Here is a 26,527-nt window from a genome sequence, read left to right as displayed (position 1 = left end):
AAACCATACCTGGACTGCCCTGCTTGGCCGTGGTACAACTGGGAGTCTGAGGGCAGAGGAGATGCTAGCTCCTGGTCTCCTAGCACGCGCTGTGCTTGGGTCACCGTGCTCCCTGTCTTCAAGGCTTAGCTTTATTTTTACTTCTGCTGTTTACAGACACAATTGGTGCATTTTGTGCACAGTGTGACCCTGTGAAGTTTGTGAACACTGTGGGACAACCGAGGCCAGCTGCCTGGCCTCATAATGGCCTTGTCTTTGTGATAAGAACACTTTGTGTCCGTCCTCTCAGCACCTTTCCAGAATGCAGCAGGTTAAAGCCAACACACTACGCAGCAGAGCTCTCTTCCTCTAGCCTCACTGACTCGTGGGGTCTCCCGAAAGCTTGCTCAGCTCCATCCAGCTCCAAGCTGCTCCCTGCCCCCAGGCTCAACACTGCCACTCCTCCTTGCAAGGACAGAGGAGGCAGTCTTTGTCTTTCTGCATCTTATTTCCTGTGGCCCTGGGACTCCTGGGGCAGGTGGAAGGTGGCAGGTATGTCCCTGTCCCTGTCCTGGGACAAGAGGGCACAGCCCTGGAGTTCTGCCCCTTGGCCTATCCTCAGATGATCTCTGGAACTTGTGGCTATGGTGGCCTCCCCTTCCCAAGCAAGAGACAGGAAGTGGTAGCAGAGGGGTGAAAGGAGTTGGACAGGCGAGGGCAGCACGGGATGCCTGCTCAGGCTGCCCCGGCCCTGCCCTCTGGAGTGGAATCAGGGTTACACCTGGGCCGCTGGGCTCTCGACGCCTTCCCTGCAGTGCCTCTGCTTCAGCAAGTGCTAGCTGCTTGTAGCGACTGGAGACAAAGGCTGGCAGGTAGAGCCCTGTGCGTGGACACTGAGGCTTCCGTGAGGAGCCTGGCATGCCCCTGCGTACTGCACTCCTCACACAGTGGGGACATTAGGCTGTGGGGTCAGCTGGTGCCTGCCAGCAGATAGGCAGACAAAAATCAACCTTTCCGTGCAGTGGAGTACTATTCAGCCACTAAGAGGAGTGGGCAGAACTGGGGGCCATTAGGTCACATGAAATAACCCAGGCACAGAGACAAGCACTGAGTATGCGGGAGCCAGAAACCTCAGCCTGAAATGAGAACAGTGATCACCAAGGCCTGGGAAGGGGAGGGGTGGAGGCTATTGGATCTGATCAGCGCCTGCTGTGGGTAAGTATGGGACTGCCATGCTGAACCCTGTCAGTATGTACAATGAGCATAAAAGCCTTCTGGTCACCCACCATGCTGCAGGCTGAGGCAGGAGGATTGCTAGGACGTTGAGGCCAGCATGGGGTGCTAGTGAGTTCAAAGCCAGGCTGATGGCATCAGCAGAAAAACAAACAGGTAGGAATGTTCTAAAAACAGCCCGTGGGCCTCTCTGAGAGAGTCTAAAATGCCTGTGACCCAGGAATGCAGGAAGTATTTCCAAGCAGCCTTCCTGTAGCACCAGCGCCCGCACGCAGGACGCCCGCATCGTTGGGCAAGCGAGAGCGGAAGGCTGTGTGCTCGGTTGATCTCTGACGGATTCTGTCAGCTGATGGTGCCCAGCCCGTTCCGAGGACAGGCCCTGGGCAGTCACCTGGCGTGGGTGGCTGGGCCATGGGGCTCTGGGCCATGTGCTCCCAAGGGTGCTGCCCTTCCACCCGCACTGTGTGGCAGGCACATCTGTCTGCAGAGCTGCCCACTGAGTCCCCAGGCTGCACTGTGACAGCGGGGGACGCCAGAGGGCCACTCTGACTGCATAGCCCTGCCTGCCCCCCTGCAGCTGCAGAGCCACATGCTGTGCCTGCGTAGAGATGCACTCTGCCCAGGACAGTCACCATGGCGAGCACAGGGGACGCCGTACCCAGCGCCCAGAAAGTTCCAGCAGGGCAGAGAGGCCCAGGGGACTCAGGTCCTCTTGACCCTGAGGGCCTTGATTTGTCATTGTGCTGTAGGGATCCTGGTGCCAAGAGAAACAAGGAAAAGTTCTACCAGGCTGTGAATGCCGTCTTCAAAAGCACACCTCGCCCGTCTAGGCTAGGGCACGCCACACCTGCGAGCTGGTGTGAATCCCTGGAGGAGGATGGTTCAGAAAAGAGGAGCAGTCCCACTCGTGGGCCCCGCGGCTCCCGCAGTGTAGGGCTGTGGCCCAGGGTTTGGGCAGACGGTGACTCACACCACCAGGCACCACTGCTCTCTGAAAGCCACAGGAAAGCGTCCAGTGGACATCCACGTTGCCCATCCCCAGAACACGAGCCGGATGCCGCTCACCCCGCCCCTCCTGGCGTTTCCCGGTGGTGTGTTCCAGAGCAGAGCACTTTGGGTGCTATGAAAACTCTGCTGAAACTGACCCGTCAGCCTTGGTGCGATCTCCACAGAGGCTAATATCCTGACGTGCGTCCCACCTGTCTGCTTCAGACGCCCCTCTGCCAGGTTCCCGGATGTGACAGGTTATGTGAATAAGGCGAGGCTGCTGCTCTGGGGGTGCTCACCTGCAGCCTCAAGCGCGTGGTCCCCATGAAGCAAAGCTGCCATTACCTCCCCCGCACCCTGTCCTCCCCCCAGCTCTGACTTCTGCACGGAAACTGCTTCAGCCAGCCTTAGGGCGGGCCCTGGCCATGCCAGCGCACACCAGAGGGCTCCTCCGGTGCCGGCCGAACACTGAAGCAGAGAAGAGATGGAGCTGGGGCTCTGATCCTGAGCGTGTGAGTGGACATGGGGGCCGTGGGCCCGGACGCGGCGGGCGACTCTGGGTGGCACCGTGCCCTTCAGCCTCTGTCCCACAGGCTGACACAGAGGGCAGGCTTCATGTTTGTGTCTGTACCTAAGCTCCAGAAAGCTTTCCTGGCTCTGCTTGGCACTGAGGGTCCAGAGCATGGAGCTGCAGACCCGAAGCCCGGTGGTGAAAGAGCCTCAAAGCAGGGGTGACGGCAGCAAGGGGTGAGGGGACACAGAGGGAGGGCACGGCCGGCGAGGGAGTGAGACATTGTGCATCAAGGAAGGCCGAAGGGCACCCACATAGGGAGTCAGGCCCGGGGACCCCGACCAGCGCCTGCCCAGCCCGGCTCGCCCACATTGGGCCCCCAGGAATCTCCAGCACACAGGTCAGTCACTCCAGCAGAGCCTCTATGAGCCCTGCGTGATGGGCGGCATCCTGCGCGCTTTGTGCGTGCCAGCATCAGATTCTGGCTCAGCCGTTGAGCCTCCCCGGGGGTGGGGCAGCGCTCTGCTACTCACAGAACCAGGGTCGGATTTTTTTTTGGTAAGATATATATGTATTTTTTTTTTTTTAAGTAGAGGGAGAAAAGGCAATAAAGCCAGTAGTATAAAATTTCAAATCAAGATACTAGGAGAGTATCAGTGGTTAATACATTGTGTACTGTTATCTTGGAAGTATTTGCTCAGATTGCAAGATCCAGGCCTGACAACTGATCAAACAACATAGGCACGAGCCTTTCTTGTCAATGAACAAATAGTGAGGGCCAGGACTTTAACGGTGCAGCCTGAGCCAGCTTTCCCTGGTTGAGAACCTGGCCTCCACCTGGCAGCTACTACAAGAGCAGGGCACAGCCTCAGTGCGCAGGGGAACCGTGGGTTTGCAGCCGGTCTGACCTGGCACCGATTCTCCCTCTTCAGCGTCCCATTGTGGCTGCAGGGCCCTGTGCCATTGTCCCGGTCTCACCCTCCCAGGGCGATGCTGGAAGTCGCAGACACCGGCTACGAGGCAGCGGGACTCAGCCTCTGTGGGGGCAGCACCTCAGGGCGGGGTCCCCGGGGACAGGACTGACACCAACAGTTGCACCTGGGGCGCCGCAGCACCACACAGCCTGCAGCCTAGAGCCCAGCTGGAGCACTGGAGCACTTTGTTCTCCCCACTGCAGAGTCTTGGAAGCACAGACGCGCAGCCACCGCCCAGGGGAACCTCTGAGCCCCCGGCCGGTGATGGCCCCTCCCGGAAGCGTCCTGAGTCCGCAGCACAGAGCCCGGGCCTGCCAGGCACCTTGGGTGGGGGATGAGGGAGAAGCCGAGGCACTTCAGGGTGCTGTTCTCCGCTAGCCCCTCAGGAGCCGGTGAGGGCCCAGACTGTAAACCTGCCCTCCAGTGCTCCCTCCGCCTGGCTGGCGCCCTCTCTGCCTTCCCTCTGGCAGCCACCCTGCGGACAACTCACTCAAACAGCTCTTCCTTGGCTAAGGTCTTGGCCAGGGTCACCTGCAGTGGACGTGACAGTGACAAGCAGAAAGTTTCCCTCATGGCTGCCATTTACTGCACAGTAGTATTAGGCCTGTGCAGGTGTTTCTTGTCCATTGTTTTACTTAGACCTCAGTACAAATGGAGGGAAGCTGAGTGTTTTAGCTCTTGCTCCATAAACACAGAAGCTGGGGCTCCGGGAGGCTGTGACTCAACTCCTGTCCTAAGTAAGAGCTCGGTGCATGCCGCCCCCTCCCTAAGAGTACCCCGTCAAAATAAGCCAGGATGGTTAGGGAGAAAAACAGATCAGAAAGACGTAAAAAAGACGGCACCAAGCTCCTCTGAGCTGGATGTAGGTCTGGGCCTGAGCACACGTTCGCGCCGGGGATCCCCCACGCAAAACCTCCCTCCTCAAAAGTCACCCAAAACATGAGTCCACCGTCAGGCCCATTGTCAGGTTTTCTTTTAAACTCTGCATACTTGTATTCTCCCGGGCACCAGTAAAGCAAAAGGTGAGGCGTGGGCAGAGAAATTGGCTGGCATGCACTCAGGAATTAGAAACTGTGGTGTATGAAATCAAACAACTTAGGTCTTGTATCGTATCTCTGACAGCCTTCTTTCATTGCAAGCACTTCTTGCCTCTGGCTTTCCACTTAATTATGAGAGGCAGAATTACTGCCTCATTGTTATTTGTTTCCCAATAAAATTATGGAAAAAAATAAATAAAAGCTTTTTCTGCATTAAAAAAAAATTACTGGCGAGGTGTAATGTTACCACAAAGAGAAGTTGGTTCTGAGAGACCGAGCTTCCCAGATTGGGGATTAAGGCCAGCACCTCACAGCACCTGCCCCAGCTCTGCTTTGGGTTCACATCTGCAGGTGCCCTGCGCTGCAGCACGGGCGCTGCCCCATGCGGAAGGACATCCACACAAGCTCTCTGTACTAGCTTTGTGGACCAGAAAAGAGTAACTTATGCAGCAAAAAACAGAATGAAATGAGACATCATGAGGGGAAGACGCAGAAAGTTCCCATCTGCGCAGGGTCACGCACCCACTGCATGCCTGTGCATCCGGGCCCCATGCCCACGCCAGGCACTGTTCTCCGGGAGCACAGACAAAAGTCCCCTGCCGAGTGCTCTCGGGTGCATGAAGACTCTGTATCACGAACAGGGTCCCAGCAGGGAAGGACAAGCTTGCGATATCGGAGTTGGCACCAAGCTCTTATTTAACTCTATGGTTCATTCCTCTAAAGAAGCTGGAGGAGTTTGCAAGAAACGTGACAGAGCATTTAAATAAAGATACAAATTACATTATGTCACCAAAAGAAAATGAACAATAGGCATGAATAGATATTTCTTTACAAGAAAAAAGAAACCCAGTGAGTAATAAATGAAAAAAAAATCCATTTCCTTAGTGTTCGAATGTATGCAATTTGCAGATGAAAGGTAACAATTTTTACCTATAAAAGAGGCAAAAAAACAAAGCAAAGTAAAAGATTATGCTCTATCAAAAGGTCGTACCCTTTGAAGCAGTCATGGTGCATTTAGTAACTCTTGCCTTGGAAGTCATCAGAAATTTGGTTTAAAGTAACAAAAAAATTAAAAAAGTAAATGAAAGAAAGAAAGAATGAAAAGCTGCAGAAGTTTCCATTCCTGGCCAAGGAAGCTGAGCGGAGGACTCCTATAGATGTTCTTTCTGGAAGGCAGGGCCATGCTGCGGGGCAGAGCGCCCTAGAATCAAAGGGCTGTGAAGTATGAGGATCACTCCAACTATTGTTTAACAGCCCCACATGATGGAGCATCCAAGTGTCACTCTGCCAAAATTGGGGTCACAACTGTCCATCTTGGTGCCACTCATAAACTGGCAGAAACCATGATTGATTTTTTTTTTCTTTTGTATTTTAGGGCAAGGTCTACAGGGCGTTCAGGGCCTCACTACAGGTACATCAGCCTTGTAGTGATCTGCCTGCTTACAGCCTCCCAAGAGCTGGGACTACAGGTGCGTGCCACCACGCCCAGTCTCAGTTGCTATCTCAGCGTGCCCCCGGGGGGTGGGGCGGCACAGCAGGCCTGGGGATCTAAACCGGCCACTGTGCCTGCTTGCAGGCGCTTTAATTCGCTGAGCTATTTGGCCAGCTCAGAAACCATGATTGAAAGAACAAATCTGGATTCTGGATTGAAAGCTGACTTTTCTACGCTTGTTTTTCTCTCTAGGAAGTCGCGTTATGAAAGCCATTTACTCTGGTTCTCCCCGCTAGCTCGTGTCTGTGTCCTATCTTTGCGTACGTGGGGATGACTGTGGCACCAGTGGCTCTCACAGCTTTACTATGATGGACACATATTGTGGGAGTTGAGGCTAAAACATTCATTGCAGGAACAGATGTTGACGCCCGTCCCCCTCGGGAGCCTCCGCCTCTCCTTGCGCCCGCCCTCCTGCCCTTGCTCCTCCTGAAGCAGCTCTGGAGTCCTCTTCCTGGGTGGCGGTGGTGGCCGCCTCCGTGTCCAGGATGGACTGGTATTCACTTTGCATGCTCGCTTTAACTGAGGAGAAGCCTGAAGCCGCGCGGTGCAGACCAGAGCGAGGCGGGCGGAGGCGCAGCGCTCACCTTTCCGAGCCGGCTGTGGGCTGGACAGCGCTGGCAGCAGCCTTCACCGTACGGCTTATTACACCGCACAGAAGGCACGAAAGATACCTCCAGGGCCACTTCGGAAAGTGACAAGAACGGTGGGATGAGAGAGCTCCCTCCGAGGGAGGGGAAGCTTCTCAGGCGACTCATGACACCGTCTTGTGCCGCAGCGAGGTTTTACATGTCCGCGTTCACCGTGCGCTTTGATCGTCCTGCACGTGCCACACTGAACATTGAAGGCTTTCCCTCCTTCCAGCGTTCCCGGAGGGTGGCACCATTGCCTCAGATCTCAGCTGAAGAGCCAGCCCACATCCACCCCCCCACGGTGGAGTAGCTGCTGTCGTGGGCGGGTGGGACTGACTCTCTTACCTGGTTTCTCACCCTCCTCGGCGGCGCCCTGGCCGCGCCGCTCGCCTTGTTAGAGCTGGAGGCACACGGCGCGGCTTTCTTACTGGTCCACTTGGATCCCCAGTGCTCACCGGGTGACAGCTTTCTCTTGGGCTCTGACGGCACACGAGCCTTTCTGTCGCCAGGGAACATGGCCTCACTCTGCAGCCCCACCTGACCTCTTTACTTCTTTCCCCGCATTTTCTGTGCCTTCTCTTGTGTGAGTTCACAGCCCTGGCCGCTCTCCTATCACTGCTTATGTCCCGCTGAGCTCGAAAACGCAGGTCCCTGGGCCTGGGCGGCCCCTCAGCTCCCGAAGGATCTGCCGCACTGGACGCCTCGGCAGCCGCAGGGACTCGGTTCGTCTCCCACCCAGCCTGCGCTCGCTGTTCAACACCCTTTGTGCTTTTCTCTCCCCAGAACGACTTATCCTTTCCTATGTTTGTATCGCATGCATCCAATCAAAACACGCCCCTTGGAGAGCAGAGACCCAGGTTTCTGTCCCCGTGGTGCCCAGCAATTCCCGTACATGCAGGAATCCTACTGTGGACAACCACCTGCAGGTAGCCAGTAATCCTTCTTTCTACTGTGGTGTGAGGAATTAAGACGCACTGTTGTTTCCTCCCCGCTGCGGTAAATCGCCCCCATTCTCCCACTTCCAGAACCTCACCCTGCTATGCGTGCCAGGCACGAGCTCAGAAGCAGAGAGCTGGGAGCAAAAGGGCAGATTGGGGTGGGCAGAGACGCAGGAATCCACAGGGCAGCTGGAGGCTGAGGCAGGCACTGCAGAGGCAGGAAAGGCCAGCACAAGGGCAGCAGGTGCTGCCCAGGGACGCCCAACCGCGAGCAGAGCTGGCGCACAGGATGCCGGGAGCTGAGCTGCCCACCCTTCCTGCCAGCGAGTAGACAGTAGCCCCTTGACACTTGGCCTGGGAGGAAACTGGCAGCATAATCGGATGTGAAAGAGCTAAAGGCAGTCAGGCACACGTCCCCGGGGGCCCAGCAGCCTGAGCTGGCCTGCCCTGCTTCTGGAGTGTCCTGCATGTGCCTCGCCCTCCTGGGTTGCTGGGTGGGTTCCCTGCAGCCCATGAAGAAGCCAGAAGGCCCAGGAGGAACCAGCCACCTGCAGAGCAGGTTTGTTGACCAAGGACAGCCCCTGTCACTGGTGCCCAGGACACAGGAGGGCGCTCAGGTGGTAGATGGCAGTCAGGGCCTCGGGGCCCAGGCGTGTGCATTTGTGCAGGGCTGTGCAGCAGTCACCAGGGCCTGGCTACGGGGAGCAGTGGCAGCCGGTGTGCGTGAGTCTGGTGGACACCCAGGGGTCTGTGGGACAGCAGGGATGGACTTAAGTCTAGAAACGCGTGCTCAGGTCTCAGCCTGGGTCATCTCTGCTTCTCCACTCACAAACATGGGAGGTCAAGGCCAGCCTGGGCTATACTGTGAGATTCCCCCCTTCCAAAAACAAAAACAAAAAAAGAGAAAAGGGTTTTAATGACAAAATGAACAAATGTTGGATGAAATAAAATGTAACAGACAAAAGGGAAGTTCTGTGTTTGGTTAAAAAACATAAGCAATTTCATGTGTTTCTATTGGGAAGAATGGGACAACATTTCATGTAGAACAAATTAGAGATAAAATGCATGGCCCGGAGAATATCTCAAGCACGTGATAAAGATAGACAGAACAAAACAGTGAATTATTGGAAGCAATCTAAGTGTTTACCAAAAAGAAGACTCTAAAGTCAATTATGACATTCATTAAAACAAAGTACTATACAGTAGTGACAAATGAATGGCCCAAAGACACACATTTCAACACAGCTAAGTGCCGTATAATATTGAGAAAGTTTCAACCTATGAGCACACAACGCAGCTTATGTCAAGCTACTATGATGGCTGATTCATTGTGTCATTTTAAGAAGTTTAGAAGTTTAAGTGACTCAGTAAGCAGCCAGGGTCCTCACTGTGTAACCCTCGGGAGATGGCGTGGATGCTGCCTCTGCCTGAGGGCGGGGAGCCTGCCCGCAACGTAAGGGAGGAGAAGAGGCTGTCCCCTGCGCTGCTTGCTGCTCTTGCTGGCCACTGGAAGTGCAGGCTCAGGTCCTGCCACCTTCGGCTGTCAGCCCCCACATACCCCACCCTGCCCTGGAGCCAGCTGATCACAGACCCCACAAACTGAGCTAAATAAAATAAGCCTTTCTTTCCTTCATTTTGGGTGTTCAGTATTTGTCTCAGCGATTACAAAAAAACCAAGACAACTACAAAATAGAAAACTTCCACAGAAATTTAGAAATCTAACCATATACAGGTTTGTAGCAGGACAGTCCTATAACATTTCTTTTTCTTGTCTCTTGTTTTAGGACATAAAACAACCTGTACTATAAGATCCTGTAACTCAGCTGTGTCCCACATTTTCTGATCAAGGAGATTATGAGGCCACAGAGGAAAGTGATCGATGATGTGGAGTGTGCCTAAGGAGAGTCACATGGAGAGAAAACATTCTCTCAGGCTTTCACAGAGAACACATTGGCCAAGCATTGGCCGTGACTCCTCCACATGGCTGACACTGACAAAGGTTCTACAATCTGAGGTACAGGGTCTCAGGACAAAACCTGAGGGCATTTCACTGACCTTATCGGATGCAAAAACTACATTTCTTGTTACACAGGTCTTGCTTTATCTTGGTCTTAACCATCCAGCAGAAAAGTATAAAAACAAAATGTAAAAAATAAAGCCATAGTAATATGCTGAGCTGTAAAAGGCTCAAGGCAACAACTTCTGACATTGCCAGTCCTACCCACTACTATTATGGACTACTGGACTATATTGGATTATTTTGCTGAATTCACACACCTACAATATTTAAATGAAAATGGAATACCCATCTCTAGCAATATTAAACAAAAAAAAAGGAGATACAAATGAAGGACCATTTTGTATCTGTATATACACAATAGGATAGATGTACAGCTACTTTCTCTTAATTCAATAAGAAGAAAGATTTGTACTAATAGTGTTTGCACAGGATGTCATACCTGCATCTTGTACTATGAATACCACTATGAAGACAATGATATGCAATGCACTAATTATTGAAACTGTCCTCCTAATTGGTTTTGAAACTGTATGATTGCTATTTGTTTCTCAATAAAATTAATAAAAAAAGAAAGAAAGAAAACGTCCATAGACATGCCTCAAGGTGTGCGTCTGTCTATGAAGGGGTGATTTTTAGTGCAAGATTGACTGTCCAGTGCAGAGACAGCTGGACCATTTGGTCAGGTAGTAGCTTCCCTAAAACTGGCGGTGATCCACTAAGCATAGAGAGAACTGTGGGTGTTCCCAGAGTTTTTCAGTTATACCTAACTCTATGTTCCCATCAGCTGCCCCACAGAGCCCCCGGGTCCCCAGGCTCAGGGGGTGGCAGGCCTGGGTGGGCTGGAGAATCTGTGCTTTCAGCAAATTCCTAATGCTGCTGCTGCTGTGTCACAGAACCCGTACTCTGCTCTAAAAAAAAAAAAAAAAACTTATGCCAGTTTTGTCTATTTGTCAGGAAACCAGGGCTCTGTGGTGCCCGGTTAGAACCTAAGAACTGTGACTCTTTGTAGGGGGCGATAGAACGCTTCTGTTATATTTTTCCTTATTTGGGCAAGAAGTGCTGCATCCCCAATCCCCGCTTGCCTCGACATCTTCCTGTGGTCCCGGACCTCCACTACCAATCCACAACTAGGCCCACCCAACTGCTTCCACAATACAGCTATTTAGACCCCGCTCACTTCCTCAATAAACGAGACTTGATCAGAAAGCCTGTCTTGTCTCCGTCTCTCGTGTCTCTTGCCCTGTCCTGTTCATCCCCGTTCCTCCTCCAGGTCATTACCCCACGTCTCGACTCGTGGGCCGAGTCAATTCTTGTCAGGTACTGATGTGAAAGTGACCCACCTTCTTTCTGTCCTCCTGTGCGCCATGACCCAGAGCCCACGGCTGGCCTGAACTAGTGGAGGCTCCGCCACCAGGAGCCAGGTGTCTGACCGACAGCTCCGCACGCCTGGCCTCGCTGTGTGCTGTGGCCCTGAGGCGCTGACTTGGGCTGCACCTTTGTCAGTCAGGCACTGCAGGGGGAGGAGCTGAACCCCCAAGTTCCTTTTCTTGCCTTTCCACCCAAAGGAAAAGACTATACAACATGGACCTCGCAAAAGCCTTGGGGGCTCAGCAGAGACCAGAGGGGCTTTGAAATCACACATCTCATTCACTGCACCCAATCTGCACCTGGCTTATTCATGCAGTAATTTCTTTTCTGATTTTTTTTTTTTAAAGCACTGGGAATCAGTGCTTTATGCTTGTGAGGCAGGTGCTGTGCCACTCAGCTACATCCCCAGCCCATGCAGTAATTTCTGAGGTCTTGTGTCCTTGAAATTGTTCTGAACCCAGGGATATGGGAAGAAGGGCCAACACTGAGCGCAGGGAAGAGAAAAACATGGAAAATCCGCCACACGGGAAGGAAACTATGGCAGGAGCTTAGCTGGGAGAGCAGTGCTTTTTAAACAGCCTCTTCCTGGGCCTTTCTTTCTTCTTTCTTTCTTTTTTTCCTTTTTCTTTCTCTTCTTTTGCCCAGTTTTAATGCTGAAAATAGACCGTGCTTGCTCTGTACAGGCCAACAGTGAGAGGTTCAGCAGGCCACTGTGACCCCTTTCTCTGCTGCTTTCCTTTTATAATTTGGAAAATAGTGCAGTGATTAGTAATGAAGCCCCAGAAGTCATTTCTAGTTCCCTGAAAGATTCACTTATGTAGAAACACACCTAAGTAAACAGCTGAGGATGAATCGTGGGACAATTCGCCTCGCATGTAACCTGCAAAGCTACTTTTTTGTGCAGCCTCTGATTTCTATAAGTGAATGTCTTCCGAAGCCCACAGAATGAATCTCATGGGGTTTGTTTGAACACTTCACTCCAAATAATTTTCAAAAGGTGTCAGCTCTAGAGCTCTGAAGAATTCTGATTCCATTAGGCTGTCTTAGGCAAAAGAACACACCTGAACCTCTCAATTTTAGTCATTTTTGGTGAAAACTGAGGTGCAGCTGACAAAGAGAGGCGAAGCTTTCATGGAATACAGTCCCAGGCCCTGTCTGAATTCAGTCCTCATGCAGGGGCTTCTGAGGGGCAGCCTCGCCCACAGTGGCTCCATGAACCTCACAAATTGACCGCTTGCTACCGTGGCTCCACTAAGCACTAACACCCAGAGCGTGCATCACACGTACACTTTCCTAGCACACCACTTGTGCCCATTTAACACAGAAGGAAAATTCAGAAAGATTAAGCGACACTCCCAAAGTCACAGTGGCTTGCAGCCCCAAAGCCTCCCTCTTCGTGCCGGGGTACAGTGGGATGGATTTGGGGTGTGTGAGCAGGGACACATATCTCAAGATCCTTTGCTGCCATCCACCAGGAACCGAGGCCGAGGCTGCAGCGCAGACCCCGCGGCTCTGGAGTGGTTGCGGCTGCGAAAACGCATCCTCTGACCCCGCAGCAGCCCCTGCCTGTTCCTTCAGGTGCAGGTGGGGAGCCGGGGGCATCACCCCGCTCCCACTGAGGGTCCAACAAGGTCTGACACCCCCACCGTACTGGGACAGTAGATAGGCGAGGAGCACACTTACAGGTTGCTGTGCGTGTGTGCGCAGGAGTGTGGATGTGCACTGTCTGTGTCTGAGTGTGTGTGCACATGGCTGTGTGCAAGTCCGAGTGTGACTGTGTGCACGCATGCGCAGGTATGCTCACGCGAGCGGATGTGCAGTTCTCTGGAGGAGGAGGGGGGCTGTAATGTAGAAATCCAACTGAGGTACTACGTGCAATGTCCGGGAAGCCACCTAGCGGTGGGCGGTGTGCCAGTGTTCCAGCAGGTACCCACCGCCCAACCCCCAGGGCGCCCCCTCCAGCCCGTGACCCCTGCCGCGCCCTTCCCGACCAGAGAGGCCCACTCCTCCTTGAGTGTAAAGCTAAATTGATTAGTCTCCATCTCCAGTGAAAGAAAGAACTTGTGCAGAAAGACACACAGCGCTCCCAGGAAGGGTGCATTCAAGGTCAGAGTCTGATGTAATTGAGTTAAAAAACAATAACCTAAAATAACTGCGAGCAAAAATATGCCCGCTGTGCAGAACCAGGCCCGCGAGTTCATTAACCGTCCCATTGCACGCGGGGGCCGCGCGTGTGCGCAGGGATGCAGCGGGATGGATGGCCCGCAGCTCGTCAGTACTGGAAAGGGATAGTTGCCGTGGCAACCGAGGGCTTCTTAATGAATGCTGAAGAAAGGATTCTGGGAGGTTGCCGCGCGGCCGCTGGCCTCGCTGCGGAGGCCTGGGACGGGATTTGCACCGCGGGCTCGCGGAGGGGCTTTAACGACTTGGCCCAAGGCCTGCTCTTCTCTCGATGCCGGCGCCGCTGGGAACTCGCGCTCCCGCTTTCCTCCCTGACCGGGTTCCGCGGCAGCGGGGCGAAGCCAGCACTCAGAGCTCTGCCTGGCACTCGGGGTACGGGGGGTGGGGGGGTGCTCCTGCGCGCGGCGCACGCTCCTCCCACAGCCGGGCACACCTTGTACACGCATGCGCCAGCTCAGGCCTGCTTCCCGCGCGGTGACTGTGCTGCTGATGTCCCCGCGGCCTGCTCCGTGTCCCCTGCCTAGGGTCACGACCGTCACAGTCCCCAGTGCGGGCAGACAGGAGCGGCCTTGTCCTCCTGCGCCCTCGGGGCTCCCTGACCGCGCAGTCCTGCAGCCTGCAGCTCGCGGTTCCCGAGGCGCGCGCTGCGACCCGGACTGTGCACTCCTCGGCGGGCTGCGGGCGTCCCCTGCAGGCTGAGGGACGCGGTACACCAGGCTGTCCCTGCAGTTAGGGCAAGGACGCTCACCAAACCCATTTCAAGGAAAGCTGGGGTCTGTATCTAAGGGTGAAGTCAGACAGACGCAAGCATTTAACACTAAAATCGGGCCGACACCGGAGAGGGGGTTTCCTGCAGGAAACAGATCCCTGTATTCCTTTGGCTAAAGAATGCTTTAGAAAGAGAAGGTCCCTGAGATCGCCTTGGCCTGTACCAAACTCCTTCAAGCCTGGAGACGCCCCATGCCCTCTGTGCCCTCTCTCTGCCTCAGCCTGGTCTGTCCTCTCTCACGGCACCACTCCGTCCCAGGGCCCCACGGTGCCTCAGATCCTTCACCTGCTCCCCTAGGTGTGACCCCAGGGCGAAGGCTTCAGTAAGTCAAGAAAGCCCTTCCTCCTAACTCCTGTCTCTGCCCCTCAGAGACAGAGCAGACGCTGGGGAAAGCCAGGCCTGCGGAGTGCGCTCCAGGTCACCTGCTGACCTTCACCCTCCAGTCTCCTCCGGCGGTTTCATGCGGTGGCTTTGCCCTCTCCTGGCCAATGCCTCACCAGCACCAAGACACGTGGAGGAGCCATCTCCTCTCCCACGTGGTCGGCACCCGCCCAGCCGCGTCTCTGATGTCCGAGACAGGAAAGCAGCCCAAGGCTCTGCCCGGGCACTGGGGTGACGGTGGCTTCCTCCCAGTATGGTACAGAGAGGTCTGCATCTGGAGAAGCAGAGCCCTTGCCAGAGCCAGGCACCAGGCCACCAGCGGTGCCCATCACAGACATGGCCAAAGCTGCTCTTTTCCTTGGCGATTTCCACCCTCACACCTGTGGCTAGTGAGGAGAAGGCCAGAACAATGATGCCTGGGAGGCCTTCTACAAAGCATCTCACCAGTACTCCTGAAAACCCTCCAGGTCCTCACGGTTGAAGGCAGAGAGAACACTCAGGGCCCACGTGGACTAAACGCAAGGTGGGATGGGGAGGGATCCAGGGCGAAAGCAAAAGCTCCGCACACCTCAACGGAGCGAGGGTTCTCGTTAGTGCTAGCCTACAAGGCACTTCGCGGGTCAGGGAAAGTGCACCGCTGTGAGGAGACGGTGGTGGGAACAACACTCTCCCGTCTATTCCCCCAGACGCCCGTGCTTGCATCTCTCTCCACAGCCCCAGCTCCTCTTTACCCACATTGTGCCATCTTCACATAGAAAAGGAGGAGCAGGAGTGGTGCGAAATGTTCTGATGCACACTTAGAGAAATTCCCAAAGAACTGAGTTGTCTAATGAGTCAAAGAGAACCAGAGTGGCCTGCAGCGGTTCAATAAACCTAAGGGTGCTTCTCAGTGTTCCAAAGAACAGTAAAATAAGAGGAAAATGAAAAGCTCTCTAGGTATTTTTTGAAGGATCTGAAGGTCAGAGAAAGTGAACCTGTGGTTGCTGTCTGCCTGGTCATACGAGCCAATTAACAAGGATGTGGACACCGGGGACTTTTGCAGAGTGAGACTCGATCAGCCTGGCACAGCGTACCAGTAGCAGCACAAGCTCCTGCCTGTGTGACACTCCTCTGGTCCTCAGGCCCCTCCACACCCCTCACCTCTCAGGATTCTAACGAATGTCTAGTGAGGAAGGCACAAAAGCCATGAATAATCTCCTTTGACATATGTGAGAGCTGCCCCCAAGGGTGTTGCATTTATTGTGCATCTGTGTTTGTGTCCACAGGCTGAACCAGGGCCCCACACGTGCGGAGTGCCGCACCCGGAGCGCCTGCTCAGCCTAGCGGACGCTTGCAGCGACCTCCGGGTGAAGCGGTGGGCCTGTGCTGCTCTGCAGAAAGGAGAGTTCAAAGCTCTGGTGCACACTCGTACTAAAGAAGACTCAGTAATTCAATGAGAAATATACAGATATCTCTACCCAGAAGCTGTGTCAGGCACTTTCACGTATTTAACTGCCTGTTATCATTATTATATGAAGGAAAGCTATTACATAAGATATACTCAAGAATGGATAAAAGAGATAGAAAGAAGCCCAGGAGCATAGCTTTTTTTTTGGTTTGCCCTTAAGTTAGTTATTCTTAGACCAAACATAAGGGAAATTGGGTAGGTAATATATAGATCTTGAAAATATCTACGCATCTGGACCATTCTGTACTATTCTGAAACAGCCGAGTAGAGAGAGAAGGACAAGACAATCTTAGAGAACTTAGTAGCTGGAACTTGAGAGCGAGCGAGCTAAATCTGTATGAAAACATGACTCAGGGAGACGTAACCACAGCCTATAAATATCCTCCCCACAGCAGTATGTGGAAAGGAAAGCCAGCGAGTTGTTCACAGCCCTCCACCCATCATCTCTCTGTCCACTGTGTTGTTCTAAGTGACTACATAAGCCAAGAAGGACCCTCAAGGCCGGGCCCAGCCCGAGACCCTGGACAGAGACTTGAAGAGGGGAAGTGGCTTCCCCGGCCTTCAGGGTCCTTGGGTTCCTTGGATGTTGGCACCCCTCAGCAGTCTTCGTTTCCCAACACCTCTGATTAGGACTGACACAGAAGAGGGTTCAATCCAGAGAAGGCACCAGCTGCTGGCCCACCTTCTTGGAACAAAAATGGAACATGAACAGTTGGTGTGGACACCAGGAGAAAGCCTGGTGCAGGGGCCCAGGAGGCTCGGTGGGTGTCCGGGGGGTCGGCTCAAGGCCATAGGCCCAGGGCTCCTGTGTCTGTGGCTGGACAGGAAACGCAACACCTACCACTTCAAGGAGGAGAGCTGTGATTTTACTCACGGTTTTAGGAGATACCAGTACACGGAGTGTTGCTCCAAGGGCCTCCAGGCACAGGGGCCTGGCGGAGCTCAACCACGTGGGTCATAGAGGGCAGCAGAGGATCAGGGAGGAAGGGGCCAGGGCTGCACGTGGGGCCCAAGGCCACGACTCCATGGCCGCCAGGATGCAGCAGGAACGTGCTTGCCAGTCTGCTGGGCGGTGCTTAATCTGACGATGCTGATGAACCAGGATTAACGTTCAACACGTGAAAGCTGTCTTTCACTGCTGTTCGGCTATAATCCCTCATCGTTATAAAGTGATCCTACCTGTCTTATCTATAAATCACACATTTTTTATACCAAATTATGTTTAAGTCCACTGAGAGCTGTGTAAGTACAAATTATTGTAATTATTATTTCTTAAAATAATAATTGCTTCAAAAATCATCCTGTTTACATATACGTTTCTTCCGCAAGACAGTTGCCCTGCCTCTTGGAAATTCCTAGGGTTTCGACTAAGCCTCACACTCTCCCTCAGCCAACGCATGTTTCGAGGATGCGCCTGGTCTCTGTGCTCAGAGCAGCCTGGGTTATGTGAGTTACTACGGCCAGGGCAGCAGGCCTCACTGGCTGGTCCTGCAAATATCCTGACGTCCTGAAGCATAGCCCGCCCAGGCCATCTGCAGATCACTCCAATCCTAGCAGATTCTTTCTCACTGCTTCCAAGCATAACTTTTCTAGCCTGGTAGAGAAGCTGCCACATTTGGTTGTACCAGGGATGAAGTTCTTAAGTGGGCAATAACTGCGGGTTAACATAATAACAAAGCCCTCAAGTCGTGCCTGGTTGGCGTCTTCGGATATTTCTGTAAATGAGATGCTTATGTCACTTTAGGTGGTTCTGCAGGGACCACAGGCCAGGGATGGGGCGCCAGGTGAATCGTTCATCTGAAAGCTCCTTGTGGCCATGGCCTGACAGCCTCATGAACTGGTCCCCTAGTAGCACAGTGAGGTTGGATGGGACTTCAGTGACGGGCAAAGACAGTGTCTCCTAAGAGACACTGGGATTCATTTTAGGCTCCCTGCAGAGCCACTTGGCACACCGTGGTGATTTTTTCCTCCAGGATACACCAGGGAGAGCCCAGGGGATAGGCTTTTTATCACAATGTCACCTCCAAGAAATGACAGGCTTTAGTTAACTATAATATATGGGAATGCACATGGGATTCCTTCTCTTACAGGGGCAGTGTTGAGGAGAAGCTGGAATCCACATGCAGGCGCTGTGTGGGCTAACGTCCTTCGAGGAGAAATTCCCAGCCCCAGCATACCCGGCCCGCTCCCGCGAGGTGGTGGAGACTGTCAGAAGTAGTAACATAAAATTATGGAAATTGGAAATGGAAAGCTCGGCCTGCTGGGAATAAGAGGCCCAAGATGAACTCAACTGGAAAATCTGGCTAACTAAAAGTGACATCTTTTGTGCTAGAATTGTTCTATCTGAAAGCTTTGGAAAGGCTGTAATTACTCTGCATTTTCAATTCAGCCCTTTTCAAATTAAGCCTTTGAGTTCCTTCTTCGCTTGGTACCTTCCCTCCCAGTGCACTCAGCACTTGCCAGTCGCTGAAGCAGAAAATTCGTATTGGTTTTCTATGCATATCCATTTCCAGAGAATGCAGCACAACTTTTGCCCCTCTATGCCAAGAAAAACAAAGAAGCATTTTTCCACCAAAACCTTGTCTTGTGCACAGGCTCCACAGTTCTGAGACGGTGAAACAAACCAGCTGATAGGAAAGGGCCGACTAAGGCCGAAGTGCAGTTTCTGCACCAGCCGGTTGCTTTTCTCTGTCATGAAGCCAGGGAACAGGAACTTTGCTCACCTTGTGGCATTCGGGTCCCAAATCACAATGTCAGCATCAGACCCCACAGCGATTATTCCTTTCCTCGGGTAAAGATTAAAGATTTTGGCTGCGTTTGTGCTGGTAACGGCCACAAATCGGTTTTCGTCCATTTTGCCACTATGCTGTTGAAAAAAAAAAAAAAAAAAAATCAAAGACAGCGCATTTCTTGTACCGATCACAGACTAAAACAATTCCTGACAGGAAAAATAGCAGAGTGCCCTGCCTCACACTGAACAGAACTGCACCTCATTTCTTATTTCAGAGGCAGGGCCCCCTTGGGTGGTGGGGTGCATTAAACAAGAATAATAATGAGGGAGTGCAGAGTGGCACCCGGGGAGCCTAACAGTGACTTCTAGAAACTTCTGAGCTCAAAAGCCAAGCCCTTGCTGTCTCATCCAGAAGTGCGGGAGACTGCTGCAGAGGTCGGCTACGTGCTGCCAAGGACTGCACGGGGACCTCACTTGCTTCTTGTGGACCTGCAGTGTACAAGACGGCCAGACAGACAGCGGGGAGCGCGCTTGCAAGGTCAGGAAGAGAGAGCTGTGCTGCTCCCTCAGCAGCTGTGAGGCCTCTAATGAGAATATCCAAGATGCAAGCAGCCAGTGCAGGTAGCCTCTTCCAAGAGACTTCAACGTGGAAAAGGCGCTGCAGACCTACTTATCCTGGTGTATATTTACATAGGAAGAGTGATCTTGAGGTTTACTTAATCACCCAGGCCTCAGAAAAAGAACAAGAACCAAGCCCGAGAGTAATAGTCCCCAACATAAGCCATCCTAGTGCTTCAGCAAGTGACACAGCTTCATGTGTGCTACTAAGAAGTATTTAATCACTTTAAAGCCATTTATATATCTGGAAATCAGAGCAGATTATGAATAGCTGCTGCAACGAAGATACTTACTGTAGTAACATCAAATCGAAGAGGAAGGGTAGACCTTTACCAAGAAAATCTCCGCAAAGAGAAAGAAAAGGGGCAGCTCCAGGAACAGGTGGAGTCGGGAGGGCAGAGAGAGGCTGGCGGGGGACGATTAGCAGAGAGCTCCGGGGGACGTCAGCAGTGCCACTTAGGAGTGGGGAAAGTGACAGGATTTTTGCGTGGAAAGTAGCCAGAAAGGAACTTCTTTTTTGGGTGGAAACTCTGGTAGTGGTACTGAGATGAGACTGCAGCCAGTGAGATGTGGGGACAGACACAGGCTGTGCGGTCCTAACAAACTGTGAGCCCCCATCAAACTGGCAGCCCTGCCTGCAGAAAGAAAGGCAATTCTGGAAATGCATTTGGTAAGACGGTGAAAAATTGGGTCCGAAGAAGAGAACAATCTCAGGGGATGGAGGATTCCTGTGTCCTCCCAGAGAGAGCTGCTGGGGTGGTGAGGCAGGCCCAGGGCAGGACCCAGGTCGAGGCTGCCTCCCCTGCTGGCTTCTGCAGTGCATGTGCCAACAGTGCATGGCCACGGAGCCATGGGTTCCTCCCTACCCCAGGGAGCAATGTTTTCAGTCATCAGAATTTTTCAGATACTTTTTCCTAGACTGAGTTCTTTTTCATGTCAATTATGGTTGTCCTTATTCGCACAATTTTTCCAAAAGGCGTCTACCAAGACTTCCTGAGAGGGAAGTATGAACCAGAGGAGCACCCTATCATTTCAAGAATCCAGACTAATGGCCCAGGTGGCGTTGGGAATCAAGAACCTGAGAAATGAAGAAAGGGGCCCTCATGTGTCACCAGTGACCTTCCCTGCACCCAATCTAAATTGGTCCCCTATGCATCCTTGGGCCAAGCCTGCTGAGAGGACAGTAATTTGTTCACTGGTGCTATCCTGGGAATAGGGCGAGATGGAGCAGCAGTGGCAGGAGGCTCCCTGGAAGGCTTAGGTCCCACCAGGATCCGGGTGGAGAAAGAGCACAATGGGGCTGCTTCCCAGGAGACCCACCACGCCTCTTTCCCATATGACGGACATCCGGTCCTCCACGCCATTCACCCCGTTGGGGATCTTGGTAAAGTCATCCTTCCCAAGAGCTTTCTGGCAGGTGTTGAAGGTGCAGTGGTCAGTCGCTGTTGTGGTCAGATCACCGCTGGAAAGAAAAGGAAAGGTGAGAAAAGGTAAGACAGGAAAAGAGAGGAGAGGAAAGGGAAGGGAAAGGAAAGGAAGGGAAGGGAAGGGAAGGGAAGGGAGAGCTGGGCGTGTCAACCTGGGAGCCTTCGTATCTCCTGGCTGCAGCTCTGTGAAAGTCAGAGAACTCCATGGAAATGCACGCCCCCCGCCCCCTTTAGTCTAAGACACGCTACCAGCAAGCACACTGGAGAGCAGCATGGGCTAGGTCTCGGCTCTAGGCTCAGCCTCTGCATCTCTTGGCTCTAAGTATGAGCTTGTCCCATTTAGAGACTGGCAGCCGAACATGTCTGACACCAGCAGCATCAGGGTCACTAGGAAGAATGTGAATGAAGAGTCCTGTGAGTAGACTCCACCTAAGAACCAACACTGCGACCTCCAAGGCAAGCTACCATGCAGTGACACCACCAGTATGCGATGTGCCAGGGACAGGAGCCTGCTTGGGCTGTGGACGGCCTGGGGCTGTGGAAGGATGCAGGGCGCTGAGGGAAGGGACAAGGGACACTCAAGGGCTCTGTGGTCAGAGTGCCTGGTTGCACTGACTCTGAGGGTCAAGGAAGGGCCACAGGGCAAGGTCCCCACAGGGTGTGACGCCCCAGAAAGAGGAGGAGCCCTCCCAGAGGGTGAGGGGTCTTCGACTGTGAGCGAGATGCAGAGCTCGGTCAGAGTGCCTGCTCTGCCTGTTGAAGGCCCTGGGTTCAGTAGACTGTGAAGAAGCAAAAGAAAGAGCACACAAAAAGGCCTAATGAAGGAGCCGAGTTCTGGGAGACAGGCGATGAAGCAAAGCGGAGAAGGACGGAAGTATAGTACAGATGGTTGTGGGTTCTGACACAGCACGACACAGCAAAGGCGCTGCCCTTTGCTCTCGAGGGAAGTGGGTTCCTAGCACCATCAGGTTGGGGGAATGGAACGGAGCTTCGGAAGACTCCTGTTCACAAACCCAACCTAGGACAGGCTCTGCTCCGCCCAACCCAGAGACTTGGAAACATCTTCGGCAAAACACTTGTGGATTACTTAGCCAGGAGGTTCATAAGGAAGCCCGGTGTGGAAGGGTCTGGCCGCAGGGGTGGGCTCATGACGTGGTGGGCTGCGTGGTGCCATTCTTTACTCCAGTAGTGAGTGCCGTCAGTGCCCAGGCTGGCCGCTATGGGCTCTCCGTAGACCACCTTCCCTGCGGAGTCAGAGGAAGCCATCAGCACCTTCATTCACTCTCAGGAGAACAGTCGGACAAACACCCAGTCTCAGCCGTCTCTGACCCAGCAGATGAAAACAGCTACAGCTTACTGTAGCCTCACACTATATTCACTCGGTGCAGAACTGAAAAGTGACATGAGTGATCATGGTGCGCCTGCTTCGCCCCCGCTGGAGTGCACTGCGTGGTGCAGCAGAGGATCCCGCCCGCTGGCTGGGCTTGGGCGGGGCCCCATGCATCTGGGGGACAGGGACATGCTGCTTCCAGGAAACGCTGTGGACGCCACCTCAGGGTTCTGCCATGCCACCGGCCCCAGGATGGAGAGCTGGGGAGCAGAGACAGCCACCAAGATGCGCAGAACTGGGTGACTAGCAGTCTGCGCAGTGCCAGACCCCTGGTTAACTGCAGCGCCCCCTGGCGAAAGCTGCCGATTATGACATCTGGAAACCCTGCTGCCTGACGCTGTCCTTTCCTCCACCAAATCCACGGGGATGAGCGACCTCTCTGCCGTGACCTCCTATGCATTCCGCGTACTAGCAGTGGAGGAGGAAGGGTGTGAGCCCAGGTGGCTGGATTCTGAAGGTCCTAACGTCGATTCTAGGTTAGTCATGTGGCAGAGAGTGCTTCCCAGGGGTCACGCGGAATCCATCTTCAGGACAACTGTGCTGCATACAGGTTGATAACCTTTCCACGCCCTTAAGAAACACCCCCCAACTATTAAATGAAAGAACACTCAGATAATAAAATTGTAGCCCAAAATACATATTTAAAAAATCATGCAAATAAGCCCATCAAAAGCACATGATGTTAGGAAACTTAATAGTTCAGTGAATTTGAATTTAAAATCAGTACCCTGTGTCTGATTAGCATTTGTCAGAACAATAGATTGCCTGGTGCCAACCACGTCTTGTGCAAGCGAGCAAGGAGAGTGTGCAGAAAGGGTGCTGGCATTGAGTCACTTGCTCTGGCGCAGCAGATGCGGTTGTCAGTACAATCCTTACACTTGGCTGAAGTTATCGGATTCCCCAGGAGAGCTCAGCACTGGGGCCACCAGCTGCCCCCGTCGCATGCCAGGAAGCCAGTGCCCTGCTGTCTCACAGTACTTCCATCCCAAGCCAGCTCCCTTCCTCTAGCTAGCTTCCTCAGGAAACTCAAAACCACAAAAGCCAGCTTAGTGTGAAAATTCTTCAAAAAGACAGAAACTAGAAAGCCCACCTGACTCGGCTGGGTCCCTTCTAGGCATCTTCCTGAAAGAGTTAAAGGCACATTGCAGAGATGCGTGCATACCCGTGTTTATAGCAGCACAGTGTGCAGCAGCAGCCAGGCCTTGGAAATGGCCTCAGTGTCCATTAACAGATAAATGGATAGAGAAAATGTGGTATCTATACATAGTGGAGTACTATTCTGCCACAAAGAAGCATAAGCTTGAGCCATCTGCAGGAAATGGAAGCACCTGAGAGCACAGAATTCAGTGACGTGGGTCAGACATGCATCTCTAGCGTCAGAGACTGGATTCGTGACCCTTCTGCGGCGGTGACTCAGGGTTCTCCAGCGGGCGCTGTGTCGTGGAGGACAGAGCCTTGCCGCATGTTCCGCGCCGGCACTTGACGCGGGGCCGTGGCAGCGCGGGGTGCAGCTGCAGTGTTCCCACCGCTCTCACGGCACTCAGAAAGATTCGCAGTGGCAGCACGGCCTGGGAGTCTGCCAGGCTGGCTTGAGACCAGATGACAGGTGATTTCCCCGGAAGGGCTGAGCGCCTTTAGAATGTGACAGCTCGCTTTTGCTCTGTAGTCACGCTCTTCGTAAACTAGGCTAGATTCAACTTTCTCCCCCGTATGTCCATAAATACATGAAAGTAAGACTTTTGAGCTGCTCTTTGCCCATTTTGCAGGGTGGTTCTAAGACATTTGCAAATGCCCAAAAAGCTGCAGGAAGTAAGGGAGGAGGAGAACGGGGACCCGGGCGGCTCAGGAAGCCGAGAGTCCAACAGGACGTGTGGGTTCCGATAGATTTGGGCTACAAATAATGATGAAAGTGGCTCACAAAGGTACAGCCCTCCATAGCTAGCAAGGCTCTGCACGTGACCCCTTTGACCTTGGCAGCAGCCTGCAATGTGATAAGTGAAACTGTGTTGGTCCTCTGCGGTGCAGCAGGGACTCAACCTCATTGTTTGGGGCAGCAGGTCCTGCACACTGTGGTATTAGGAAAGCTGTTGTCTTCATTTTTTGGTGTGGAGCATGCATTTTCAAATGTTTAAGTCAATTGCAAGCTGTTTGCGGATGTGGCTGAGCGATTTCCCAATTACACACGCCAGTTTCATTTACTGCGCATAACACGCTGGCAGTGAGCACAGCTGCAGCCGCGCTCAGCCTGGCTCTTCTGATCTCATTCGCAACCACATGGCTCCCCAAGCCAGAGATGGTGGCATCTTCATCACTCGCCAGGAGCCCCTGCTCTGCCCACTGCAGCCTTTTCATTTCTTTTTCCATTCTTTGGCTCAAACCAAAAGAGAAAGCCTGCACTCGGAGCACCATCTCCTACCTACGAGGAGTCCTGCCCTCCGAGGTGATCTAAAGAGTGGCACAGGATGAAGTCTGCCAACCCCGCCCGGATGCAGCCACCCCCATTACTGAGGGACAGTGATGAGAGGCGTGGGGTGCAGTGGGGACCCGGGAGCAACACCTTACTGGGTCCTGCTAGGGAAGGAGAAAGAAACAGAGAAGGCGCAGATCCTGGCTGGGGACCGGGAGCCAGAGGCAGGTAAATGCATTTTCTTGGGCCCACATAAGTTGTGCCAATAGAGAAAACCTTGCTTGGGCTCTGTTTAGGGTCCAAATGCTACATTTACAAAGAAGCAAAATGAGTAAGAGGAAAAATGTGGAGCCAGATGACAGAGCAGATCACAGAGATTTAAGCCACAGAGGGGCCGGGGAGGTAGCTTAGCGACTTAAGTGCCTGCCTGGTAAGCACAAGGTCCCGAGTTTGATCCCCAGTACCAAAAAAAAAAAAAAAAAAAAGCAAAAGCTCATGCAGATCCTGCAACTTTCTGGCTTCACACAGGACAGGTGGATGATCTTAGTCTCGGGTTTTCTCACATATGAGGTGGGACACAGCGTTCTTTTAGTGTGACAATTTTGTGAAGGGTAAATAAATCAGCACTCATGAAAGTATGGCACTTGGCACATGCCCCTGAGCCCTGGGTCACTTCAGGACCACAGACAGCATCTCTTGCCCCCTGCCAAAATTCAGGTGTTGGCCCCTCAGAACATCTGCAACGTTGCGTGGGTACCCGGAGAGTGCCACCGAGGCGGCGAGGCGTGCGGCCCCCTAAGCTGAGAAGGCTGGCCCTCGCGGGTGAGCACATTTGCGTGCAGGCACACAGAAGAAAACTACCTCAAGGACTCAAGACCGTGGCCATTTCCAGGCCAAGGGCGGGGCGGGGGGTGGACACACCCTTCGTCCACGCCCTCGGTCACGGCGGCTCCTGCAAACTCACACTCCACACCATTCGTTTCTCTCTAGCCACACAATTCTGCTTGAAAAGTTCTATAATGGCCAGTTTTAAGCTGTCTTATGCTGGATATGAGGTAAATCTTCCTATTTTAAATGTAAAAGACAAGAGGATGTTCAGGTGTTCAAGACCAAGACGGGAAAGGCTGAAATGCAGAGCCAGCTTTCCCCAGCTGTTTGTCGCCCACGCCACGGCCAGGCACGGAGCGTTGGCCACAGCTGCGCTCGTGACACGGGGTTGCCCAAGGTCAGCACTGACGAGGTGGTCTGTGTGGTTCCTGAGTGGACTCTGCCGCATCTTTTAAACTCCAGAAAGAATATGTGAGGGACAGAGTTCAAAGAGGATGGAAAGTGGAAAATCCAAAACTTGCCTAAGCAAAGTTTGTATCTCATAAGAATAAGCCTGGAAAGCAAAGCCTCCTACTGCAGGAAACTAAAGCCAAGCCGCAGTCAAAGAAACAACCACCTTCCCCAACAAGCCCTGTTCACTAGGAGTCCCTCGAGAGCCAAACAAGCACAGTCATCTCAGATCCCAGACCACGGCACAGGACGTGACGTGCGCTTGGGGTCCAGTAACTTGCTTTTTATGCAAAGTCTAAAAAACCCATTTTACTGGTAAGTTCAAGTGAGAATCATACTTATAGCCTAAATACAAGAGCTTGGAAATAAGATAGAACTTTATTAAAATAAGCTAAGTGGGGGCATATTGTGGCATAGACCTAGATGTCCCCCAAAGCTTCATACACTCAAAGGTGGAGCTTTGGAGGGTGGGTGGACCATGGGGTGCCACTCACCCGTGGATCATTCCATGGTGAGTGCAAAGCTAAATTAGCTTTTGGGGGTGGGCTTGGCTAGAGGCAGTCATATGGCACAGCCTGGAAGGGCAAATCTCCCTCGCTAGCCCCTCCTTCCGCTCTCCGCCTCCAGCCACCATGAGGAGAGCGGTGGCTCTGGCTTCTGTCCCCAGCACGAGAGAGAGAGAGAGAGAGAGAGAGAGAGAGAGAGAGAGAGAGAGAGAGAGAGAGAGAGA

At 53.0% G+C, this 26,527-nt stretch overlaps 1 protein-coding gene across 3 annotated transcripts in view; it reads right to left on the bottom strand.

Annotated features, from left to right (window-relative positions):
• The window catches only part of Dpys (dihydropyrimidinase), a 64,688-nt gene that overhangs the window by 10,442 nt on the left and 27,719 nt on the right, over positions 1 to 26,527 (bottom strand). For all 3 annotated transcript variants that reach the window (XR_002818261.1, XR_002818262.1, XM_012517162.2), the window contains 3 exons: positions 21,810 to 21,966; positions 20,616 to 20,757; positions 18,670 to 18,812 (listed from right to left, as the gene is read on the bottom strand). Coding sequence is in view for 1 of the 3 variants with exons in the window: in XM_012517162.2 (XP_012372616.1) it covers positions 18,670 to 18,812; positions 20,616 to 20,757; positions 21,810 to 21,966 (442 nt within the window). In the remaining 2 variants the exon portion in view is untranslated. The remainder of the gene's footprint in view (positions 1 to 18,669; positions 18,813 to 20,615; positions 20,758 to 21,809; positions 21,967 to 26,527) is intronic.

Source organism: Octodon degus, unplaced genomic scaffold (assembly GCF_000260255.1).
Source record: "Octodon degus isolate 3935 unplaced genomic scaffold, OctDeg1.0 scaffold00148, whole genome shotgun sequence".
NCBI classification, from domain to species: Eukaryota; Metazoa; Chordata; class Mammalia; order Rodentia; family Octodontidae; genus Octodon; species Octodon degus.
This window is presented reverse-complemented; position numbering and strand designations above follow the sequence as displayed.